Consider the following 26,074-nt stretch of genomic DNA (forward strand, 5'->3'; position numbering starts at 1 on the left):
TATCACTAACCTTCGCTAACACAGTACTAAAGTCATAACTACATAAAATATTTCAATGAAAAACACTTCTAGGCCATGCTTACAAAAGAATAAAATAAAAAACAGTAAGAGTGGCAGTTGCTGAGCGTGCCTTCTTGTGTTGCGTGACGACATATTCCTAATAAATTGCGCAAATTAGTTCATTGGGCGCCACTTTTAATCTCTCCAGCCGAATCTAGCTCTTTCAGATGGTATTCACATTAGCATATACGAGGTAAATGTAAGAGATATTTCAAATGTTAAATTTCAATTAAATTCAATTTCATGTTCGATGCCTATTACTACACTGCCAGCACTGGTACTCTTCTGTTGTGGCATGACTGGATGACATCTCATGTAACGTTACAAATGATGATGGTTTTTGAGGCAAAACTAGTCCATGTTAAGCACTCTATCTTAAGGAAATCCTTTAATTGCAACAACCTTCATTTTGAGTTCTTTTGTGAGCTTAGCAACACAAACTCAAGTGATTCGAAGAAGCTGCTCTGGATGTGAACACAGCATGTGACCAACCAAGGGTTATAGGAAAACATCATTTCAGACCAGGCTAAATCAAAGCAACAGAAAAAGTAGTAACAAAGATGGCGATGATCTAGCAAAGCAAAGTGCATGCGTGTGCGTAATTGTAATGCTCCTGCATATGATTTCTTTTTTCCACCATTAGGACATTAGTCATAATGAAAGTACATGGTCCTGCAGCTTATATGGAACCATTTGTTTTGCTTTGATGTTTTTCTTAAAAAAAAAATTTAAAATCATTTTGGAAAAACTTCAAGTTTAATATTGAGTATAAACAAAGCACCTTGGATAAAGGTAGTGTAAATAGACTAAAGCCCAGGCAATCGTTTAATGTCTCAGTGGAAATTATTTTAACCTAAACATAAACATGGTTCTATTGAGTCATGTTAAACATTTCAGGGCTGTGCATGGATATCAGTGCCAACAGTCAACATTCTTTTAATTCGGACCACAAACATGATGCTATGTGCACATAAATAATAACTTCCTTTCCATATGCCTTATCTGACACTACAAAATGAGTCAAAACATGTTAAAACAACCTTACCCAAAATCATTAACACACATACACAAAAAGATGTACCTGAATAATAATGCAATGTGGTAGAATACCACATTGCATCCCACCATACATCCTCAAATCATATACTGTTGCTGTCGAGCGGATGCCTTGTACATTCAATTTCAAAATGTTTCAATACTGGGTCAGTCTCCACATGGTCAGTTATTTTTTTTTACAATTTATTAACCAATCTAAATTGTTGAAAATAGCTTGAGAGCAAATCTATAAACTATCTTGAACGCTTCAACTTTCCGAGCAGTGTTGTATAATTCCCGCTCTTCTTGACTCTGTGGGAGCCTTGCGGCATTATGTCGCCTCAACATTGAAGCTCTGTACGTTTTTAGACAAAAATGAGTTCAAATAGTTGGGTTAGATATATTTGAATAGGCCTGGTTTGTTAAAAATTAATAGCTGTAATGCTTCAACAGTGGAGAGGGAAGCATGTCAGCCACAATGGTAAGTGTGCGTGCAGATTAATTTCTAGTTAGCTCATCACTTATTTTAATAATTGCATCACTCACGCCTCTTAGACCTTTGAAATAGAGTTTGCGAATATGGCACAATCACAGTCTTTTAGCGTTTGTTAAGGACTAAAACCTTTTCTCCTGTCAGGCGCTCGGCGTGAGTGCAGACTTCGCTGGGTACGGCTGGCAACGGCAATGTGTCCGTTCAATAACTGCGTACTAAATCAGCAATTTTATAGCGAATTTTATTCCCGATTGATTTTGGAGAGGTGTTTTGTTCATGCTGGTGCACAACAGTATATGATAGCAATGTAAGGTGCCGACTTTAACGATGCAGTGATTTCTAACTCAAGCAAGTCCTGGGTTGCAAACTCTGGTTCTACGGGTACTCCGACTTCCTCCCAAATTCCCCAAAAATCTAATGTATTTTAGGTTCACTGATGAATCTAAATTGTCCATAGGTGTGAAAGCAAGTATGAATGGTCGTCTTGTCAATATGTGCCCTGCGATTGACTGGTGACCAGTCCTGGGTGTACCCTGCCTCTCGCCCAAATTCAGCTGAGATAGGCTCCAGCTCATCTGTGACCTTAATAAGGACAAGCACTATAAAAACTGGATGGATATTAAATGATGTGATCTTTCTTCCGTAACTAACAATAACTAACTGAAATGTAGTTTCCTTCCTTTCTTTGTTGTGTACCTGCACCACCATCAACAATACTGTAAAAGCATAGTCCAATAACGTGTAATTCCCAACCACTGTGTCTGGCACATTAATGAGACCCAAGAGATTATCAAGTGTGGTCCAGGAAATTTGCAAAATTCGCTTAATTGGTCTAAATATAACTATTTACCACAAACAACGTCCATTCATCTATCAACGCTATTGACGTATAGTGACAGGCTGAACAATTCGATGCTCTTCCACTAAACCTTTGTATCCATCATTATTTTATTACTTATACTCTTTGTGGCATTTTTGTATGGACTCAGGTGTGCCGTGAGAATTTTTTACATAGTGTGCCGCGGTCCAATCAATGTTGGGAAATACTATCAGTGTGTTAGTCGCATTTTTTAATTTAAATTATTTTATTTTTTTTGTGCACCGTCTGGGAACGTCGTTGAGCAACAAGTTGGGAGAGACAACGAACTCATGCGCACATTGCAAAGACGCTAACATTTTGGTAACCCAAGTTATTTACAATGACAGTTTTGACTAAGTTAACTGACCTTCACAAGAGTCAATACACTCGTGTAGGCTGCATTTATCACTTCCCTTTGCTTCTTTGTCATTACATTGACCGAGAGACATTTGTAAACGTCCATATGCTTCCAGAGTAAGGAATTATTCAGCGTGGTAGGGTCGCTGTCTTTAAAACTTGTGTCCCAAACAATGTGTCACATTGAGCCAACGTACAATGAAACAAGAACGTACCTTTCCTCGCTGCTTGTTGCATTGTGTTGCTCTTCACTGTATTCCCCACTATTAAAGCGACTGATAAAAAATCAAACACCAATGACCAACACGCTCGTATATCCGTGTCTTGTTTGTATTCGGTTTGGTTTCAACCCGACTTGGAGTCTGTGGGGGGCTAACAACCCCGGAGACGGACAAAGATGAGACAACGAGCTTAAAATCGGCGCGGAAACAAAAAAATAAAAGGAGCTGACAAAAAAAGAAAAAAGGTAGCTTCCTTGTACGCCTCGGCGACACGAAGAAGAGGCGTCTCTGGTATAAAAGATTTTCAAAAGTACATTTGTCGCTGGGTAAATAGACTGGTAACTGGTCGGCTAACAGCTAGCCTGTCGCCACTTCCTTTCTTTTCTGCCTTAATAACGCCAGCCAGGCTGACTAAGCGTAGAGGGGGGAAAAAAAGTTGAAGGGAAAAAAAGCTTGTGTGTTCAACGAGTGCGCGCTGTTGCATTCAAAGGTACTGCTTTGGGAAAACAGTGCCCCCTACAGCATTGACAGTGGTGGTGCGGCTCACAAGCCATGGTTGGTAAAACAGCGCTCCATGCAGGATTTAAATAGCAAGTGACGAATTTTACATTCAGGACGTTATGGAAGCCGTTTGAACATTTGTTTGAGATCCTCGATTAAGGTCCATGATCTAGTGCGATCTTTGTTGTCACTAGTAAGACAATTCAGTGCACGAGTCGATCGAATGTGTCATTTTTGCACTACTAGTGCCACTTTTGGCCTACTAGGATGCTATTATTTCAATGACTGGGCTGCACTCGTAACACTACTAGGCCCAACCCAATGTAAATCTATGTATTTTACTGAAATGTAGAATTATTGTTTGCTATTTATTATTTATTTTATTAAATTTAACACGAAGACAGCCATTTTGGTTCGTAGCAGCCATTTTGGGTAAATTCCAGGGCTCGTACTTGGGAATTCGCCCAATCGGAAGCAAGTAGGCCAGGAGATGTTCACTGTCACGTGACGACATCTGGGTACTGATCACCACTATATTCATAATGTATAATGTCCCTGTGGATGAAAAAGTACATAAAGCATCAAATATTGTGTTTTACATCAATACGTAACTATATTCCTAATGTATAATGCGACTGTGGATGAAAAAGCAAAGTTTGGAACCAAAATGCACAACGAACGGTCCGTACATGCACACTAGGTAAGTTAAAATGAATGGAGTCCGTGAGATGCCTTTAAAATATCCACACTTTCACTTTTATTCTTGCATAAGCCCTCTCTCTTTAGCAACCTGCTTCTTCCTTAACTATTAATCTATCTTTTTATGGGCTAAGAAATGTGATCAAGTGCAGTATACTGTTTACATACCATCAAACGCCTAGTTGGGCCCCCTTGAGCGGATGTAATCACGTGACAGTAAACATCGCTAGACAGATGGGCATCGCTAAATTGCAAATTTTTTTTTTGCCTACACCATTTAATGTGGGTGGACCATGGCATTAAATTTAATGATCATTTAGGAGAATTTACCACAAAAAACAGGGGTGCAAGGGCCCAATTATCGCTGCTTGCAGTTTTAACTATAATTTTTTCAACAAACCTTTTTGAGGGTTTCAACAATATCAAAAACTCACCTTTTTTGCGCAGGTGTAAGTTTTATGTTAGATGTCCCCAACTTACTCAAGTTGGAAAAATTAGCCCTCTGACACCAGTTTCACCAATCGACACGAAATTTACTGGACATGAAACTAGATGAGGGGCATGCAGGCTGACTGGTTAGCACATCTGCCTCATAGTTCTGAGGACCGGGGTTCAAATTCAAATTGCATGTTCTCCCCGTCCCTGCGTGGGTTTTCTCCGGGTACTCCGGTTTCCTCCCACATCCCGAAAGCAATGCATGGTAGGTTAATTTGCGACTCTAAATTGCCCGTAGGTGTGACTGTGAGGGCGAATGATTGTTTGTTTATGTCCCCTGCGATTGGCTGACGACCAGTTGAGGGTGCACCCTGCCTCTGCCCAGAGTCAGCTGGGATAGGCTCCAGCACGCCCGCGACCTTAGTGAGGATAAGCGGTACGGAAAATGGATGGATGGATGAAACAGGATGCACGAAAAAGTCTTTGAGACCCATGCCAGAAATTAAACAGGAACTCGCCTCTTTTTGGTTTGAAGCCGCCACTTTGGGACAATTACTGGGATCACACATGGGAATTTGTCCAAATGAGCCCCAATCAGCAGGCATCCTAGACAGATGGGCGATGATAATTACATCTTTTTTGTTTACATGTCTAAATTCTAATGTTGGCGGAGCAACATCATAATCATTAGGATGATTTTCCATGATTATGAGAGTTGAGCGCCTGTTTATTGCTACATGTAGCTTTAATTTATTATCTATGTTTTTTTTTAAAATTGACTTTGCGTTATTTTTATTTTTGCTTTAACATGTGGGAATATTATACTAAAAGGTGGAACAATGGTAGTAACCAAACTTAAATAAAAACAGGACAGACATGACGTGTAACATTTTGTTGGATAAAATGTTATTTTAAAACAATGATGAGGGAAAAACAACAACTAATGAAACTCTGAATGTTATAAAAAAAAGTAAGAAGGAGTATTTAATCCCTACTTGTTGGTCTTTTATTACTTTTAAACCAGTGGCGGTTCTATGACCGCCGTTCTGAGGTAGGCCCCCCGACAAAATGTGTAGAATGTGACTGGACTAGTCTGTCAAAAATGTCGATCTGCCCCCCCCATATTATATCTGTCAATATTGTTTTCTTTTTATTATTATTATTATTTTTTTTTTTTTAAATCACTACCTCTAGTGGTCATTTGATGAAGCTACACAATTTTTCATTTTCAGGCAAAACATTGTAATGCTACTTTCTGGCCACAGGATGTTGACTTCTTCAAACAAATGGAAACATTCACGGCAATATGTCATCATGTGTGAGCCAGCTCCATGGGTTGCTCTCCTTCACTTTACTGTATTGGCCAACATCTTGCACGAACATCACTGATTTGAAGGTTTGTAGATTTCACATAAGCCTGATGCTGAGATACTGTAGAGTAGTCAAATTATGCAATAGTCTACAGAAGAGATTGAACCACCACTATCTCCTCAACCTTGAATGCACAAGTTTCATGCAGCAAAAAAAACAATAATGAGTTTTGTGCATGTGTTGTCCCAAAGACATGTTTGCACATTCATCAGCCTTAACGTTGGCACGTTTAAGACACACTTGTGGTTGACATTACTTTTGTGGTTAAAGTGCTGTTTGAAGTTATATGTTGAGAATGAGGGCGTTTTCAACCGTCAACAGAGTGTTGTTCACGCCTTGGGTTGCAGTTGCTTGTTTGTTTTCCTCATTCCATTTACACCAGCAGTCTCAAAGCAGCACTACTATGACATTTAGAGTACTTTCAATGTCATAGTATTATTTGACATAGTTTTACACTTATTAGACACGTAATATACGGGCACAATTTAACAAGAGCCCATCAAGATAATAATGCCCATGTTTGTTTTGTGGTTGTAGTGATGTAGAAACTGCACTGGATCATTCTAAGAAGTGTGTATCAAAATATAGGAGCTCTCAGTGTAATGCAGTGCAGTTCGCAGACACAACTGCAAAATACAAGCACAATAGTAAACTTTGACTCTGTCAACATAAAATGTAAAGCTGTACCTAATGATGTGTCACTCAAGTGTATTCAGCTGTGTCTTTTTCTAAATCTAAAAATCGAAAAAAGGAGAACTTCCATCTAAAATGAGGTACTTGTGTTTCAGGGGAGAGGCCCATAAATGTCATGCCTCATTAGCCCCAAATGTAGGTCAAATAGGTGTGTCACTCATTTTACATACTGATTCTTTTCTCTTTATTTCTGAACTTTTCTTCTTGCATGGAAAATAGAGAGTAAAACCAGAATGATTCCAAGGCTGGATTTACTGTACACTGCAGGTCCAGATCCTATTCGGATGCCCGTATCTGATATTGATACATTTTGTACATTTAAACTGACACATACAGTCACTGCTCACTATTATTGGCACCCCTTCATTATTTTCATTTTTTGCTTCCTGAAGACCTAGTGAGTTACCTCTACCTAATTCTTGTTCTTTGTCCCCAGTCTGCCATCTGCCCTTGCTCCCTGCAAACCAGTGCTCACCTCTTGCGGCCCACCGACAACGCGGACTCCTACCCTGCCAGACCGGACCTCGTTGGAACCTTGCCAATCCCGGATTTAGTTCTCGGAGTTCCTTTGTTCGCTTCCAAGCTGCAATAAACCTTTATTCACAAACTCATCTCCCTGTCCTTTCTGCATCTGGGTCCAACTTACAACCTGAATCCTGACAATTTGCTTGTTATAGTTTGTAGTTGTGTGTTTCATTAAATATACCATAAAATTCCACTCGTGGTCATATTTTTTCTGTGTTCTGAATTTGAGTAAACCTCTGTAACCTAGGACTCAAAATATTGTAGAGTGTAGCAACCTGCAGATCATGAGACTGATTTAGAAAGGTTTGTTGTCATTTTGCCTAAAGTTAAACTTGAAAAATTTGACGTGGCGCCCTTTTCGAGACATTAGTTTCATTTTAACAATCAAGTCAAATTTACGATAAACCGGAAGTAACGCAAACGTCGCTCCCGGCTTATTACTTCATCCTAAATTAATTACAATTCTTATTTCATACATAATCGCTACAATAATTAGACCATATTAATTTTTCTGTGCTTTGGCTGTAGTTTAACAGCGGGTGTTTTTAATGTGTTTATTTGTGTTGTTTGGTCAGACGTGGGTGTTTATACCAAAAAGTGTAGTTCGATGATGTCAAGTTTGGGATAAATTAGTCCTGTGTGTTGCACCTGCATTGGCAGATCAGGTTTTTATCCACATTTGGAAGAGGCCTCATTCCAATCTGAAGATGTCTGATTCCATCCATCCATCCATCCATTACTACTGCACCGCCAATCCTCACCAGGGTCGCGGGTATGCTGGAGCCTATCCCAGCTAACTGCGGGCGAGAGGCAGGGTACCCCCTGAACAGGGCGCTAGCCAATCGCAGGGCATGTCTGATTCCTTGCAGGTTTTTGTCTATTATATACACGAATTCTGCCCCTTGAGAGCAAAAAAAAAACCCTGGATTTTGTTGACATAACCTTGCAGTGTAAATCCAGCCTTGCAGAGCTCCACCAAGGCCCAAGGGTCCTGGTGTCCTTGAGCAAGACACTGATACCCCGAAATGCTCCCCGGGCGCTTCAGCTGCCCCCTGCTCCAGTGTGTTCCACTAACATGTGTATGTGTTCACTGTGATGGGTTAAATGCAGAGAACAAATTTCGTGTGCATGCATGCATGTTCATGACAATAAAAGATGATTCTTCTTCTTCTTCTTAAACATCCATCCATCCATTTTCTGAGCCGCTTCTCCTCACTAGGGTCGCGGGCGTGCTGGAGCCTATCCCAGCTGTCATCGGGCAGGAGTCGGGGTACACCCTGAACTGGTTGCCAGCCAATCGCAGGGCACATAGAAACAAACAACCATTCGCACTCACAGTCATGCCGACGGCCAATTTAGAGTCTCCAATTAATGCATGTTTTTGGGATGTGGGAGGAAACCGGAGTGCCCGGAGAAAACCCACGCAGGCACGGGGAGAACATGCAAACTCCACGCAGGCAGGGGCCAGGGATTGAACCCCGGTCCTCAGAACTGTGAGGCTGACGCTCCAACCAGTCGCCCACCGTGCCGCCGGTCCTAAACATGTTTATCTTAACCATTTGGGAAATAGATCGTGAAATGTTAGGTGATACTGTTCGGCTGCTGTCGATAGCAGTCACGTGCGTTGGGAAATGACTGCCACACACAAAGTACTATTGTAAAATACATGGTAGACTGTTACACTCCAGTCCTATAGGTGGCAGTAATGCACGTTACAAAGTGGGAATTCAGGGCCACGCACGCACGCATGCACACGTGCGCGCACACACACACACAGACACACACAGCCACAGCAAGCTTCTTTTTTTTTCTTCTTCTTCTTCAAAATAGGTCACTGGCGCATTGGTCCCAATGCAAGCAGACAGCAATGACCAAACAAACAAATAAATCCACAATTCACACATTTTGTTGGAGATCTGGATTCTCCAACAAAATGTAATGTCTTCCTTGACAAACTAATACAATACCATTTATTGTAATAATCAATTAAGTATGGTGTACTAGTGGTTAGAATGTGTGTCTCGCAGTTCTAGAATTGTGCTTCGCATTATCCTGTGTGGAGTTTACATGTTCTCCCTGTGCTTGTGTGGGTTTTCTCTGGGTACTCCGGCTACCTCGACTTCCCAAAACATGCATGTTAGTTTCACTAGACTCAAAATATGTGAGTGTGAATCTACATGTGCCCTGCGATTAGCTGGTGATCAAGGGGGTCACCTGGGATGGGCTACAGCTCACCCACAATAAAAGTGCTGGAACAATGGAACAAATTTACCAAAGTGCAAATAAAATGTTCTGTACTACATTTGCTGCCAGTTGTAGGACTAAAATGTGTTTTGTGATGTCAAACAATAATTTGTGAGGACAGACATAATAACAATATTTTAATTCCATAATGTTAATGGTTTCATCTTGTTTGCTTGTTTTGTTACATACTCCCAAAAAATTACCTTAAAGCACATTATGAGATATAGTCACACTGCAGAAATATTATTACAATCTGCCATGCAGAGGTTACAAAAACTGGAAAAGTGACTTTAACTTTAGATTTTGCACTATTTTAAAATAGTCCGATGTTAATTTGTGGTCAATTGCAAAGGGCCTGTGACGCGTGTGTCGTTCCTGACACTTTGTCCAAGTCAACTTTGCAGTGCATGGCTTAAGAGTCAGGCATAATACCACTATGGCGAAACCAGCACCACAGATGTAGTGATGACTTATAATCAACAGGGAAGGGCACTTTCTCCATCTAATGGTGGCTTCTTGTTTTTCTCTGGTACTTTCTGAGAAATATTGGGGAAGAACACTAGAATAGTTTGATGCCTGAGGTTTTGGCTCTGTGCCCCAGTTTCGTAAGTGCAAGTAGGTGTCTTGCCACATATACTCAAAAGCTTTGAGTCATCTGACTTTACTAGAAATGGAAAATACATTTTCATTGGGCAACTTGGGTGATATTACTTGATCTGCAGTCAGTAAAAATCGCAGTGGGAACTCATGTTAGTCAGAATGCATCACAAAAACGGTGCATAGAAGTCACAGTTAAAATACCCCTGAGAGATAAAATGATTACAATTCACCTTTCAGCATCTTCACGATATGGTGCAAGAAATGTGACAACATGATGGCAATCTGTGTTGCATATCACACACGTGTGATGGGTGTGAACTTTCTCGGGGTTACTTCCCCATCCAAAATGGGCTGCAGAAATCAGTAGTCAGCGACAAGTGCATCTTCTCGTGCACTTAGCATCACCAACAGAACTGTCCACAGTAAGTAGTCACTGCACACTATTCGTCTGTTTCTGATTCGTAATTGTGATTCATAGCACAAAATGTGCTACTTTATTTCATTCAGATTGAAAAGATTTGGATTTATGAAATGACCCACTTGTATTTAGAGTGATATAATTTTCTCTTGTCTCGAGGATCAATAATAGCATTTGGTGACCTCAGACAAAATTTGAGAAATTGATTTTGGACTCCACAAATAGATTTCTGAGAAGAAAGATCATATTTATTCAAAATGTTTGATACTGCACACGTTGTTTGTTTCTGCATGCAACTTGCTTTAGGAGATATAGTACAAGTGCATCCTGCTGTGATTTAAATGCCCTCTGCATCTGCTTCTGGGCCATGCTGTGTTCACCACATGAGGGAGGCTTTAAAATTTTAAATAGCTGTTGAATAATCATTTTAAGGTTTTAATTACAATACAAGTAGTGGTGCTATCAGGGACATACTGGGACCAAAAATATGCACATTTTCATCAAAAAGAGGCTGCTTTTAATATACTCTTTATTTTTTGATAAAGTTAAGGATACTTAAGTAAGTAAGTAAAAGTCAGCTATACTTAAAATGTATACTGGTCATCAAAACTGAATTCATGTACATAAGTAAAAGTATTAAATTGATCTATATTTCCATATACTTGTCAGTACAGTGTGAGCCAAGTATAGTTAAATAACAGGTATACAGTACTTCTCCACATGTATTGCACTTTGACCAAATAAGCCTTGTCAAGTACCCTCAACAATAATTACATTTAGTATGACTCTGTGGGTAGGGTATAAAAAGTCAACTCTAATCATATTTACTCACTATTTTTTTGGTTGGAATTAACCATACAATTATCAGCTTATTGTATTGCTTTGGCTTCTTCCTGCATTGATGGTTTTTCTGTTCTCTGTCTTGTCAGGAGTGTGTTGTCCAGTGGTTTGAGTGGGACGATAGCCTGTCTTTACAGGAGTTTTGCATTCATTCCCAGCTCACCCCATCAAGGTTCTGATCCTCATCCTTCCAGTTCAAGAGCAGCCATGGATCATCTCTCCTCCCTCACATCCCCATCCTCCTGCCCTCACTTGTATAATTTAACCGCTTTCCCTAGCAACACCTCCCTTGCGAACGTCTCCGAGATCAGCCACGTGATCCTATGGCATTACAACCATACGGGTCGTCTGAAGAACAGGACCGTCTCAAACTCCCAGAACCACATCAGCGCCTCCATGGTCTTCTTCCTCTTTGTCAGCATTGTCATCATCCTGGAGAATTCCCTGGTGTTGGTGGCTGTTGTTTCCCGCATTCGCCGCAGTCAGCGTTGGGTGTACGTGTGCATCGGCAACATCACCCTCAGTGACCTCCTGACCGGTGGAGCGTACCTGCTAAACATCTGTATGTCCGGTAGTCAAACTTTCAAGTTGACGCCTGTGCTTTGGCTTTTCCGTGAGGGCATGCTGTTTGTTGCCTTGGCTGCATCCATTTTTAGTTTGTTGTTAATTGCCGTGGAGCGTTACATGACTATAATGAAGCCACTGCCTCAGAAGTCAGCCAGGAGCACCTACTATAGGATCTACGGCCTGGTGGCCCTCTGCTGGGTTTTGGCGCTGGTGATCGGCTTCCTTCCCTTGTTGGGCTGGAACTGTGTGTGCAGCCTGGATGAATGCTCCACCCTCCTCCCTCTCTACTCCAAGACCTACATCTTGTTCTCCCTCATCATCTTCATCCTCATTCTCCTGGCTATAGGTGTGCTCTACAGTGCCATCTACAGTCACGTGCACAAGAGCGCACAACTGGGCCTCCAGCGGTGTCGCAAACGCTCCCTGGCTTTGCTGAAAACAGTGATTACCATCGTGGGGGTCTTCCTGCTTTGCTGGGGGCCGCTGTTCCTGCTGCTGCTTGTGGACTTCTTCTGCAAGTCCCGCCAGTGCACATCGCTCTTCAGCGCCGATTTCTTCATCTCCCTGGCCGTCCTCAACTCAGGCCTCAACCCTATCATCTACGCCCTAGGCAGCAGCGAGATGAGGAGAGCCATGGCTCAGCTCCTGTGTCGCTGCTGCCTTTGTCGCCCTGAGGCATTGGCCTCCAAGGAGACCAGCAGCACATCAGAGAGCAGGCAGGACAGCCTGAGGAACAGTTTTAACAAGGTCAGGAACATGAGTGTCACCTCCCCGCCGCCAACCCCAAAAAAGGCCCACAAAGTGTCGAAGAAATGTAGGCTCAGTTCTACTACCAGCTGCCTTTCAGTTTCGAGTGGTTAGACCACAATGTGTACCCCTCCTATGCAAACAGGACCTGAGAAGGGTGCTACACATAACTGTTTCCTCAGACTTGGTTTGCCTTCAGGTAAACACAACTTGAACTAAAACAAAGAAGAAAAAAAACATCAATCAGGTAGATTTTACACAATTTAAAAATGTATATAAGAGGAGGAAAATATATTTTTTTATACCTTATGTTAGTAAGAAAATGTTTGTAATGTTGATGCATTTTATTGCACTGTAACATTAAGTGTTAATGCTGTTTTTGGTTTAATGTTAATAAACATTCCATGTGATATTCAGGATGCCACCTTTTCTATTTCTCTGAAGGTGGTTTTGTCATTGAAACCTTGACAGGCTCCATAAGACTCAAAATGATTCATGAATGTAAGATTCCATTAACATCATCTTGACAAAGTCAAGTTTTAAATAATCCCTTCAAGGTGTCTTTGTTCACATCAATCTCAAACAGCTCAATGTCAGTTAAAACAGAGATTTATTACCTGTTCTTTCATTAGAGCTCATTTGATTGCACAGGTATACCTATAGCTTTGCCCTGTCAGTGGAGCGCAGACCTCCACCAAGGCAAAAAAACAAAAACAAAAACAGGTCAGTCTGATTAAAAGTCAAGACATGTCGCATGAAACTGTTCCACTCCAGACCTGTAGGTGGCAGTATTGTGCATTACAAAGTGGGTGCCAACTAGCTTTTTTCATTGCATCATTTTCATTACTCCATCTGGATCTGATGGGTGTACTGTCATACTTGGACGCCCATGCAAACAGACAGCAGCAACAAAAACTTTAAATAGATTCAATTAAAATTCAATTAGTCTATTAAAATGTAAGGGTTTTGTTCTAGGTCCATGGACCACCCATCTACAAAGTATTAAGTAATTAACAAAATTTTACTAAATATCATGAGAATGGGCGGCACGGTGGCCGACTGGTTAGAGCGTCAGCCTCACAGTTCTGAGGACCCGGGTTCAATCCCCGGCCCCGCCTGTGTGGAGTTTGCATGTTCTCCCCGTGCCTGCGTGGGTTTTCTCCGGGTACTCCGGTTTCCTCCCACATCCCAAAAAACATGCATGAATTGGAGACTCTAAATTGCCCGTAGGCATGACTGCGAGTGCGAATGGTTGTTTGTTCCTATGTGCCCTGCGATTGGCTGGCAACCAGTTCAGGGTGTACCCCGCCTCCTGCCCGATGACAGCTGGGATAGGCTCCAGCACGCCCGCGACCCTAGTGAGGAGAAGCGGCTCAGAAAATGGATGGATGGATGGATGGATCATGAGAATGTGCTGGGAAAAAAAAGTCCCAAAAGTAAAAAAAAAAAAAAAAAAGAATGTACTGTAAATGTAATATGTCGCAATGTACTCCATTAATTAATATAACGGACTATCGAGATGCATTAACTAAAAAGTGGATGGAGTTTGTAGATCAGAATCAGAATCAGTATCAGAAACAGAATCAGAATAATCTTTATTTGCCAAGTATGTCAACAACACACAAGGAATTTGTCTCCGGTAGCCTAGTACGACAACATAGTTAATTGACAATGAATACTTTTGTGACATAAAAACATAAAAACACAGTCATTGAGCAATAAGACATAGCGGTTAGCATGGCTGGCTCAGAGTCGAGAGGTCCTGGGTTCGAATCTCGGCTCAGGCCCTCCTGTGGGGAGTTTGCATGTTCTCCCTGTGATTGCTTGGTCTTTCTCCAAGTACTCTGGCTTTTTTTCCACATTCCAAAAAACATGTATGTTAGGTTCAGTCCATTGAAGTCCTTGAAGTCCATTGGTGTGAATATGAATGTGAGTCTGAATGGCTTTTTCTCTCTATGTGCCCCGCGACTGACTGCCAACCAGTCCAGGGTTAACCCCATCTCTCGTCCTCTTGAGCTGGAATAGTAATCAGCTAACCCACAACCCTAATAAGGACAAGGGTTATAGAAAATGGATGGATGGATGCATGAATGAATGGATTCTCATATTTTTTGTTGAGAAATTATTAAGGCGTGTTAGCTCCTTTTAAAACCTTCTATAGGCATAATAGGTAAGAAAAAAAAGACAATTCCTAATGTAAACATTGTGTAACCTTCTAATATAATGTATATTAAGGAAGAACAGGTGGTCTGGTGTAAATGTCTGATGTAACACTTCCTGTTAAAAAGTTCACAAAAATTACTGACATTTTCTCTCCTGAGCCAACCGTTTATCAGTTACACAAGCTAGCTCGTAGGCATATGTGATAAAATAAAACAATTAATCATCCACATCTTTTATGTTTAATGCAAACTATAAACGCTATGGCATATTAATGACACCTCTTGAGATGTTCCACTGTTTTAGCGCGCATGCATGCATTCCGGTGACATCATGACACCGCACAGGCTCGTCTGTGATAACTGCCACAAGTAAATGAGGCGTTGAGGAAAGGCGAAAGTTGACCTGAAACGATTACAAAGGTGACTCTTTTGTCATAAAACATGAAATATTCATTATGTGCCTGTGTCAAGCAGGTTACAACAGAATGCATATCAATTCATACTTGAGGTGGCATGCATAACACAGCCCCATGCAGGCATACCACCACATTCGAACATTTACAAATGGACCTCAGGCTCACTTAGTGGGACTGGTAGGTTACAGTCAAAACCACATAAACTTGACCAAGTCAAGAACGAGACAATGGATCCTGATTATATTCTATCACATTCATTATACTGACAGCAACAAAAAACAACAACTATGCAATGACACAGCGGTTCAAAAACCTTTTGGTTCCAGGGAACCCTTGATGGGGGGAAACTTTTTCCAAGGACGCCCTCATAATCCTAATGCCATTGAAACATTACTCTGCGTGCCCCTAAATGTCATAGGAATAAAAAGATGCCAATTTAAAACAAAAATGTCATAATGTTATGATAACAAATGCATTTTTTTAAAAAGGTTGTAATGTTACAGTACGTTAATTAAATCATATTTTTCAAGAAAAAAAGTTGTGCTCTCGAGGCCTGAAATCAGGTCATTCCAATTTCTCAACCTTATCTACATCACTAGGGAAGATCTCCGCCTTCCCTTTCTGCCCCTGAGCCAGCGTGCTCTCACAAGTGGGTCTTCTACACGGAGGCAACCAATCAGAGGAAAGGGGTCTTAGCCAAATATACACAAAGCAGGTAGAAAACTGGGTCAAAGAGAACTAGCTGTCAGAGGGGCCTTTTCTGGACACTTGTATGACAAAACCAAAGTGTTGAAATTGACACTTTTATACTAAGTCCAGGTTAGAGAGTCACTCTTCGGAGGTCTAAATATTTAAAATACGGTACCTTTAAATCTTCTTCTTTTCCTTTCGGCTTGTCCCGTTAGGGGTCGCCACAGCGCGTCATCCTTTTCCATGAGAGCCTATCTCCTGCATCCTCCTCTCGAACACCAACTGCCATCATGTCTTCCCTCACGACATCCATCAACCTTCTCTTTGGTCTTCCTCTAGCTCTCTTGCCTGGCAGCTCCATCCTCATCATCCTTCTACCAATATACTCACTCTCTCTCCTCTGGACGTGTCCAAACCATTGAAGTCTGCTCTCTCTAACTTTGTCTCCAAAACATCGAACCTTGGCTGTCCCTCTGATTAGCTCATTTCTAATTTTATCCAACCTGGTCACTCCGAGAGCGAACCTCAACGTCTTCATTTCCGCCACCTCCAGCTCTGCTTCCTGTTTTCTCTTCAGTGCCACTGTCTCTAATCCCTACATCATGGCTGGCCTCACCACTGTTTTATAAACTTTGCCCTTCATCCTAGCAGAGACTCTTCTGTCACATAACACACCTGACACCTTCCTCCACCCGTTCCAACCTGCTTGGACCCGTTTCTTCACTTCCTGACCACACTCACCATTGCTCTGGACGGTTGACCCCAAGTATTTAAAGTCCTCTACCCTTGCCATCTCTTCTCCCTGTAGCCTCATTTTTCCCCCACCACCCCTCTCATTCATGCACATATATTCTGTTTTACTTCGGCTAATCTTCATTCCTCTGCTTTCCAGTGCATGCCTCCATCTTTCTAACTGTTCCTCCAGCTGCTCCCTGCTTTCACTGCAGATCACAATGTCATCTGCAAACATCATGGTCCACGGGGATTCCAGTCTAACCTCATCTGTCAGCCTATCCATCACCACTGCAAAAAGGAAGGGGCTCAGGGCTGATCCCTGATGCAGTCCCACGTCCACCTTAAATTCTTCTGTCACACCGACAGCACACCTCACCGCTGTTCTGCTGCCCTCGTACATGTCCTGTATTATTCTAACATACTTCTCTGCCACTCCAGACTTCCGCATGCAGTACCACAGTTCCTCTCTGGGTACTCTGTCATAGGCTTTCTCTAGATCTACAAAGACACAATGTAGCTCCTTCTGACCTTCTCTGTACTTTTCCATCAACATCCTCAAGGCAAATAATGCATCTGTGGTACTCTTTCTAGGCATGAAACCATACTGTTGCTCGCAAATACTCACTTCTGTCCTGAGTCTAGCCTCCACTACTCTTTCCCATAACTTCATTGTGTGGCTCATCAACTTTATTCCTCTATAGTTGCCATAGCTCTGCACATCACCTTTGTTCTTAAAAATGGGCACCAGTACACTTTTCCTCCATTCCTCAGGCATCTTCTCTCGCACTAGAATTCTATTGAACAAGCTGGTCAAAAACTCCACAGCCACCTCTCCTAGATGCTTCCATACCTCCACAGGAATGTCATCAGGACCAACTGCCTTTCCATTTTTCATTCTCTTTAATGCCTTTCTAACTTCCCCCTTACTAATCATTGCCACTTCCTGGTCCACCACACTTGCCTCTTCTACTCTCCCTTCTCTATCATTTTCCTCATTCATCAACTCCTCGAAGTATTCTTTCCATCTACCTAGCACACTGCTGGCACCAGTCAACATATTTCCATCTCTATCCTTAATCACCCTAACCTGCTGCACATCCTTCCCATCTCTATCCCTCTGTCTGGCCAGCCTGTATAGATCCTTTTCTCCTTCTTTAGTGTCCAACCTGCCATACATGTCATCATATGCCTCTTGTTTTGCCTTTGCCACCTCTACCTTTGCCCTGTGTCGCATCTCAATGTATTCCTTTCGCCTCTCCTCGGTCCTCTCAGTGTCCCACTTCTTCTTAGCTAACCGTTTTCCTTGTATGATTTCCTGTACTGTGAGGTTCCACCACCAAGTCTCCTTCTATCCTTTCCTGCCAGAAGATACACCAAGTACTCTCCTGCCTGCTTCTCTGATCACCTTGGCTGCAGTGGTCCAGTCTTCTGGAAGCTCTTCCCGTCCACCGAGAGCCTGCATCACCTCTTCCCGAAAAGCTGCACAACACTCGTCCTGTCTCAGCTTCCACCACATGGTTCTCTTCTCTGCCTTTGTCTTCCTAATTTTCCTCCCCACCATCAGAGTCATCTTACACACCACCATCCTATGCTGTCTAGCCACACTCTCCCCTACCACTACCTTACAGTTGGTAACCTCCTTCAGATTACATCGTCTGCACAAGATGTAATCCACCTGTGTGCTTCTACCTCCGCTCTTGTAAGTCACCCTATGTTCGTGCCTCTTCTGGAAAAAAGTGTTCACTACAGCCATTTGCATCCTTGTTGCAAAGTCTACCACCATCTGTCCCTCCAAGTTCCTTTCCTGGATACCGTACTTACCCATCACTTCTTCATCACCCTTATTACCTTCACCAACATGTCCATTACAATCTGCACCAATTACGACTCTCTCTCTGTCTGGGATGCTCAGAACTACATCATCTAGCTCCTTCCAGAATTTCTCTTTCACCTCTAGGTCACATCCTACCTGTGGGGCATAGCCACTAATCACATTACACATAACACCCTCAATTTCAAATTTCAGCCTCATCACTCGATCTGATACTCTTTTCACCTCCAAGACATTCTTAGCCAACTCTTCTTTTAAAATAACCCCGACTCCATTTCTCTTCCCATCTACACCATGGTAAAATAATTTAAACCCTGCTCCTAAACTTCTAGCCTTACTGCCTTTCCACCTGGTCTCCTGGACACACAATATATCAACCTTTCTCCTAATCATCATGTCAACCAACTCCCGAGATTTTCCTGTCATAGTCCCAACATTCAAAGTCCCCACATTCAGTTCTAGGCTCTGTGTTTTCCTCTTCTCTTTCTGCCGAAGAACCCGCTTTCCACCTCTTCTTCTTCTTCTTTGACTTCGACTTCGACCCACAGTAGCTGAATTTCCAACAGCGCCCTGCAGGTTGACGGCGCCGGTGGCGGACGTTGTTAACCCGGGCCACGACCGATCCGGTATGGAATTCTTTGGATGAACGCTCATATTTGTTTGGCAAGGTTTTAAGCCGGATGCCCTTCCTGACGCAACCCTCTGCATTTATCCGGGCTTGGGACCGGCCTACAGTTTGCACTGACTTGTGCCCCCCATAGGGCTGCATTAAATACGGTACCTTTAAATGATACAACATAATTCATTGCACGGTGGACGACTGGTTACAGCATCTGCCTCACAGTTCTGAGGACCAGGGTTCAATCCCCGGCCCCGCCTGTGTGGAGTTTGTATGTCCTCCCCGTGCCTGCGTGGGTTTTCTCAGGGCACTCCGGTTTCCTCCCACATCCCATAAACATGCATGACAACTCTAAATTACCTGTAGGTGTGAATGTGAGTGCAAATGGTTGTTTGTTTCTATGTGCCCTGCGATTGGCTAGCAACCAGTTCAGGGTGTACCCCGCCTCCTGCCCGATATTAGCTGGGATAGGCTCCAGCACGCCCGCGACCCTAGTGAGGAGAAGCGGCTCAGAAAATGGATGGATGAGAATTATTTTCCAGACCCTCAAGCTATGGCTCAAGGACCCCTGGGGGTCTGGGGACCTCAGTTTGATAACTACTGCCATGTAGAATAGAATAAGTCTTTAATGGTCTTGCAATGGGGAAATTGCATTATTTAAAGCAGCAAAGTGGACTGTATTAGCACACAGGGATGAGAATAGAAAAAAGGCAGAATGTATTTATATTGTGGTGTACTACAATGCCAAGTAATGAAAAATAAGCAGAATGAGCAGTGTATTGTATATACAGTGCATCTGGAAAGTATTCACAGTGCTTCACGTTTTCCGCCTATTGTTTGGTACACTCTTATTCCAACACTGATTGAATTCTTGGGATTTTATTTGTAATACATTTGCAAAAAACATTGTTGTCATTATGAAGTGTGTGGTGCAGAAAAATCAATCAATCAATCAATTTAGTCCATTTGGAATGCTGTAACAACAAAATGTTGAAAAAAGTGAAGCACTAGGAATACTTTCATGCACAAGGCCAAGTTAAAATACCATTGATTCTGGAAAAAAAGACCCTCAAATTTGATATCCCTGGATATCCTACATTTCATAATTATGTCATGAAAAATAGCATAATTCCAAGAGCTACCAATCTGCTTTATCAGTTATTTACAATTTTTTGGGGGGTCTTTTTTTGTGTTTGAGGGAACAAAGTGAACAAAGTCAGTGCTGTGTGACTGTGTGTGAGTGCCTTTCTGCCCTTCCCTTGAATTCCTACACCTTTACGGTTGAGGGCGAGGATAAGCCTCCCTCATCCCTGACGCTGGCAGCCCTCCAGCTCTCTCCGCGACATGATGAAAAAGGAACAGCAAATTCCAGGCATTATTAGTGGCGCGGTCACACACATTTGTTCGATCTTATTTGACATGTCATGGGCTCATCACCAATTCTTGCTCTCTCTCTCTCTCTGCTTCTACCCTTACAACAACAAGGCCCTTTCTGCGTTCCAAATGAGGCACGATGGGTTAATGACGGTTGCGTGCAGACGTGGCTGGGGCCTCCGTGATTACCTCACTGGCTTCGCCTCCAGGTGTTCAGCAGACAGCTAATGATGTGTTGTCTGCTGGAGGAGGGAAGGCAAGAAGTTACAGTACACTGGAGGGTGACATGTTGCCACTAGCATTACATCACCAATTGGCACATTTGCTCCAAAGGAGAACAAAAACACTTCACTTGAAACTGTCATTGTGTAAGGCAGTGGCTCTCAAACTGGGATCTGCAAAACATAGCTGAGGAGTCCGCAAAACAATTTGCAATAAATGATGTCGTCTAGTTAAAAATAGTGCACAAAATGTATGGGGACCGGTGTGGCAATAAACTCTAAAAATGGGGAGGGGGGTGGTGTATGGATTAAGGGGTGGTGGGGGGGGGGGGAGCATGTTCTTGAAGGAATTAAGTCTTTTTTTTTTTTTTTTAGAACAAAAGGTATACTTTTTTGAGAATATAGTTTTATTTTCTAGAGAATAAAGGCTTTTGTTCTGGAATATAAGATGTAGTTTGATATATTACGAGAATACATTATAGTCATATTTTTTAAATTCGATTGTTTAAATTTGACTCTATTCCCTTGTTAAACTTTGATTTATAAAATTCTAATACCTTATCTTGAAAAAAACTAGCTTTTTTCCTCGTAAGATTACGACTTTTTACCCCAACAAAATAGTTTTTTTTTTGTTTCTTCAAAAGATTATGACTCTTTTCTTGAAAAAATAAAACTTTATTCCCATAACATCACAGACCCCACTGGCTAGTTTAACCATAACCATACTGTATATGAGACGACAGCAGGCTGTGCATTTGGTCCCTGGACCTTCAGTGAGGACTTACCTGACTTAATCCACCTGTAACAGTAAATACCAACACTATCACGCTATAATTGTAGAAACCAACAATACTATACAAAACTGCAATATAACTGCAGACCAGGGTTTAGGTGTGGTGGGATTCATTTTAGGATTGTTCAGCACCTCCCAAAAATGGGCTAGAAATGTCTAAGCCAGTCAGTAAACTATTCAGTAGCACCTTGCCAAGAATATTATCACATACACAACAACTAACTTCTGTCAATCCATTTCAAACTGACGACAGTGGTACTGTCTGATCATCTGAATTGTTTATTGTAGCGAGAGAAAAAATGGCAGCCAACTCCTACCTAACAACATAAACAGTGACCTACGATGAAATGCACAAACAATGAGGACTGGCAATGACAATAGCATAGAGTGGTTTAGGTTAAGAAATGTGCCCAATATCCAGGTGCAAGCGAGGCATTCACAGCAAATCACTGGAAGAAAGGTATTGCTCTGAGTATGGAGAGTGCTGAGAGCCCAGTACGGGAGGGGTGGAGCAAACCATTTTTGAGGCAATGGCTTAGCTGTAACAAGTTTTTCTCTGACCAACCAGAGGACGGAAGAACTGAAGTTTTAGTCATTGGTCCTGAGTTCCATTTAAGCACTAGCTTTCAATTCTCTGGCCATTTAGTCATTCCTCGAGTTCTATGTTTCAGTTTCAGTTATACATGGAACAGCCTGTTGGAGAACCTCAGGGCCACAGAGAATATTCTTGTTTCTAAGAACAGGCTCAAGACCCACCTTTTAAATTGAGCTTTTAACCAATATTTATTTGTTGTACTTAATTCCTTTTACTTTTACCTAGGATTTATTCTTCTGTTATTTTATCTCCATTCTTTCATGAATATTTATTGGATCTTATCCTTAGCCAGATTTTATTTTTTTAGGTCTGTTATATTTTTATCATTTCAGTCGACACATTTTTAGTTTGATTAATATCTCTTAGTAATACTTTACTGTTTCCAGTGTTTCCTCAGAGGGAGCCCCCTGCACTGGGAGTTATGATGCACCGTGGCCGTGGTTCTGCCTGTTGAATCCTCATGCTCTGCTGTACATTAGTCCGACATAATTTGCAGACTTTTTCTCTCAGCTAAAAGACCTGCAAGTTTCCTCACATTGTCACTGCAACCTTGAGCAGAGATCTATACACCTTGTAAGGGGAATTAAACAACTATGGATTGCTGCAAGTCAACTCTCTTTATCTGGACAGAGCAGAGAGAGGAGATAAAGTGTGTTCTTTGTTTGTCAGAGCTCCAGTGTCTCTTCACACGTCAAACCTCTCCTCCTGTTGGGATTTACCTGCTGGGCGCTTACAAGCAAAGCAATTTTGTTTTGTGAGCTGAAAGAGCTATTCGGCGTTACTGGAGATTCCCTGAGACCTTTTTATCTTGGGTTGCTCCTACACCAAATTAAATGGAACATTCTAAAACACAGCTTTTCTTTCATCTATTCATTACATTTAAGTCCTTCATAAAATTATCAATAATAGTTGACATAGGTATGAGCTAACATTTTGGACTTTTTGCCAGAAACATCTACTGTATGTATAGTATTGCTTATTGCTCACCAGTTAGCCTCAGTCAGTCTAATCTTTTGATGTGAACCTGTGCGATTTTCTATGGCACTTATCTTCATTTGGGTGGAGGGTGAGACAGCCATTTGCAAGGCACATATACACAAACAATTATTCACACTCACATTGATTTAGAATCTTCAATGAACCTACCACAAATGTTGTTGGAGTGCACGACGAAGTAGTAGCTGTACCTGTAAAAAGAAACACCTAAACACAGGGAGAACATGCTCCACAGGAGGGCGTGATCCGAGATTTCTTGATTGTGATGTGGCAGACATAATCAGAATCATCTTTATTTGCCAAGTATGTCCAAAACACACAAGGAATTTGTCTCCGGTAGTTGGAGCCGCTCTAGTACAACACAGTCAATTTACAGAACACTTTGGAGACATAAAGACATGGACAAAAAACAATTGTGCAAAAAGATGCAGAGTCCTCTAGCAGTTCGAATGACTAATATTGCAATAGTCCGGTGCAATGACCATTGTGCAAAGGGCGCTGAGACTTCAAGGAGTGTATGCGGTTTAAAGTGACGAGTAGTGCGATAATCTGGGACAATGTTGGTTGTGCAAATGTTACAGATACTCCTCAATCAGTGTGCAAATGGAGCAGATGCTACTCTGGCATGAGTGGCCAGTATATGCAAATAGTGCAGCATGGCGAGACAACTACAGTGAGTGCACAAGTAATACATAATTGGCCCCACAGAAATGTGACCACGAACTCAAGTCAAAAAATTGCCAGCTTGTTTTAATGGAATTATAGGTTAGCTGTTTAAGAAGTTGATTGCAAGAGGGAAGAAGCTGTTGGAATGTCTACTAGTTCCAGTTTGCATTGATTGGTTGCGCCTACCTGAGGGAAGGAGCTGGAAGAGCTGGTGACCGGGGTGCGGAGGGTCTGAGAGGATTTTGCACGCCCTTGTCTTAGTTCTGGCAGCGTGCAAGTCCTCAAGGGTGGGTAGGGGATACCGACAATCCTTTCAGCAGTTTTGATTGTCCGTTGCAGTCGGAGTTTGTCCTTTTTTGTAGCAGCACCAAACCAGACTGTGATGGAAGAACACAGGACTGATTCGATGACCGCTGTGTAGAACTGTCTCAGCAGCTCCGGTGGCAGGCCGTGCATTCTCAGAAGCCGCAGGAAGTACATCCTGTGCTGGGCCTTTTTGAGGATGGACTTGATGTTGGTCGCCCACTTCAGGTCCTGAGAGATTGTAATTCCCAGGAACTTGAAGGTCTCGACGGTTGACATAAGGCAGCTGGACAACGTGAGGGGCAGCTGTGGCGAAGGATGGCTCCTGAAGTCCACGATCATCTCTACAGTCTTGAGCGTGTTCAGCTCCAGGTTGTGTCGGCTGCACCACCGCTCCAGCCGCTCCGCTTCATGTTGATATGCAGACTCGTCACCGTCCTTGATGAGGCCGATGACAGTGGTGTCATCTGCAAACTTGAGGAGTTTGACAGCCGGGTGCGCTGAGGTGCAGTCGTTCGTGTAGAGAGAGAAGAGCAGCGGAGAGAGGACACAACCTTGGGGCGCCCCAGCTGATGCTGTGTGTGGATGAGGTGGCCTCCCCCAGCCTGACCTGCTGTGTCCTGCCCGTCAGAAAGCTGTAAATCCACTGGCAGATGGCAGGTGGGACGCTGAGCTGGAGAAGCTTGGATGAAAGGAGTTCAGGGATGATGGTGTTGAACGGTGAGCTGAAGTCCACGAACAGGATCCTCGCATAGGTCCCTGCACTGTCGAGGTGTTCTTGGATGAAGTGCAGTCCCATGTTGACTGCATCATCCACAGACCTGTTCGCTTGGTAGGCAAACTGCAGGGGGTCCAGCAGGGGACCTGTGACGCTCTTGAGGTGGTCCAGCACGAGACGTTCAAAGGACTTCATGACCACAGATGTCAAAGCGACATGTAGTCATTCAGACCCAAGATTGCAGGTTTCTTGGGGACTGGAATGATGGTGGAGCGTTTGAAACAGGATGGAACTTCGCACATTTCCAGAGATCTATTGAAGATCTGAGTGAAGACTGGAGCGAGCTGGTCCGCACAGACTTTGAGGCAGGATGGGGACACATGGTCCGGGCCTGCCGCTTTGTTAATCTTTTGTTGTTTGAAGATGCGTCTCACATCCTGTTCATGGATGGTTAACGCAGAAGTCAGAGGTGTGATTGTGGTCGCGAGTGCGGCCGGGTGCGTGTGTGGTGTGAAACTGTCCTTTTCAAATCTGCAGTAGAAGGTATTCAAGTCGTTGGCTAGTGTGCTATTGTTCTCAGCTTGGGGGGATCGTCGCTTGTAATTAGTCAGCGATTGGAATGCATGCCAGACTGATTTAGAGTCGTTTGCGCTAAACTGATTTTCCAACTTTGCTGCATAGATCCTCTTAATTTCTTTAGTCAGCTGGTTTCTAGCTCGATTATACAGCGCCCTGTCCCCGCTCTGATATGCGTCCTCCTTAGCTTGGCGAAGCTGCTTAAGTTTAGCAGTGAACCACGGCTTGTTGTTGTTGAATGTGCGAAATGATTTTGTTGGTACACAAACCTCTTCGCAGAAACTGATACAGGATGTGACAGTGTCCGTATATTCATCCAGGCTGCCATCTGAATTTTCAAAGACACTCCAGTCTGTGCAGTCTAAACAGCTTTGAAATTCCATCTTTGCTTCATTGGTCCACTTTTTCACTGTTTTCACTGTAGGCTTTGCGCATTTAAGTTCTTGCCTGTACGTCGGTATTAAGTGAATTAAGCAGTGATCAGACGAGCCCAGGGCTGCACGAGGTATAGCACGGTATGCGTTTTTTTTTACCGTAGTGTAGCAGTGGTCTAAAGTATTATTTTTCCTGGTAGGACAGTCGATGTGCTGCTTGTATTTAGGGAGTTCGTGGTTGAGTTTAGCTTTGTTAAAGTCCCCGAGAATAATGAGGGGTGAGTCCGGGTGTTTTTTTTCAATTTCGTTGACTTGTTCGGCGACCGTTAGCAGTGCGGCT

At 42.6% G+C, this 26,074-nt stretch overlaps 2 protein-coding genes across 10 annotated transcripts in view; one reads left to right on the forward strand and one right to left on the reverse strand.

Moving 5' to 3' along the window:
• The window catches only part of si:zfos-588f8.1, a 91,552-nt gene extending 88,027 nt beyond the window's left edge, over positions 1 to 3,525 (reverse strand). For 4 of the 9 annotated variants that reach the window (XM_061778034.1, XM_061778035.1, XM_061778037.1 and 1 more), the window contains exon 1: positions 3,020 to 3,523. The gene's annotated coding sequence lies outside the window, so the exon portion shown is untranslated. Of the gene's footprint in view, positions 1 to 3,019 lie in introns of all 9 variants that reach the window. The other 5 variants (XM_061778040.1, XM_061778038.1, XM_061778042.1 and 2 more) reach the window with 2 other exon arrangements.
• A 6,902-nt stretch (positions 3,526 to 10,427) lies between these two features.
• s1pr4 (sphingosine-1-phosphate receptor 4) lies at positions 10,428 to 13,081 on the forward strand. The gene is made up of 2 exons (XM_061779284.1): positions 10,428 to 10,515; positions 11,441 to 13,081. Exon 2 carries the CDS (start codon positions 11,559 to 11,561, stop codon positions 12,777 to 12,779), a length of 1,221 nt encoding a protein of 406 aa, XP_061635268.1. The 5' UTR covers positions 10,428 to 10,515; positions 11,441 to 11,558; the 3' UTR covers positions 12,780 to 13,081.
• The last annotated feature ends 12,993 nt before the right edge of the window (positions 13,082 to 26,074 follow it).

The sequence above is a fragment of the Phyllopteryx taeniolatus genome, chromosome 7 (assembly GCF_024500385.1).
Source record: "Phyllopteryx taeniolatus isolate TA_2022b chromosome 7, UOR_Ptae_1.2, whole genome shotgun sequence".
Lineage (NCBI taxonomy): Eukaryota > Metazoa > Chordata > Actinopteri > Syngnathiformes > Syngnathidae > Phyllopteryx > Phyllopteryx taeniolatus.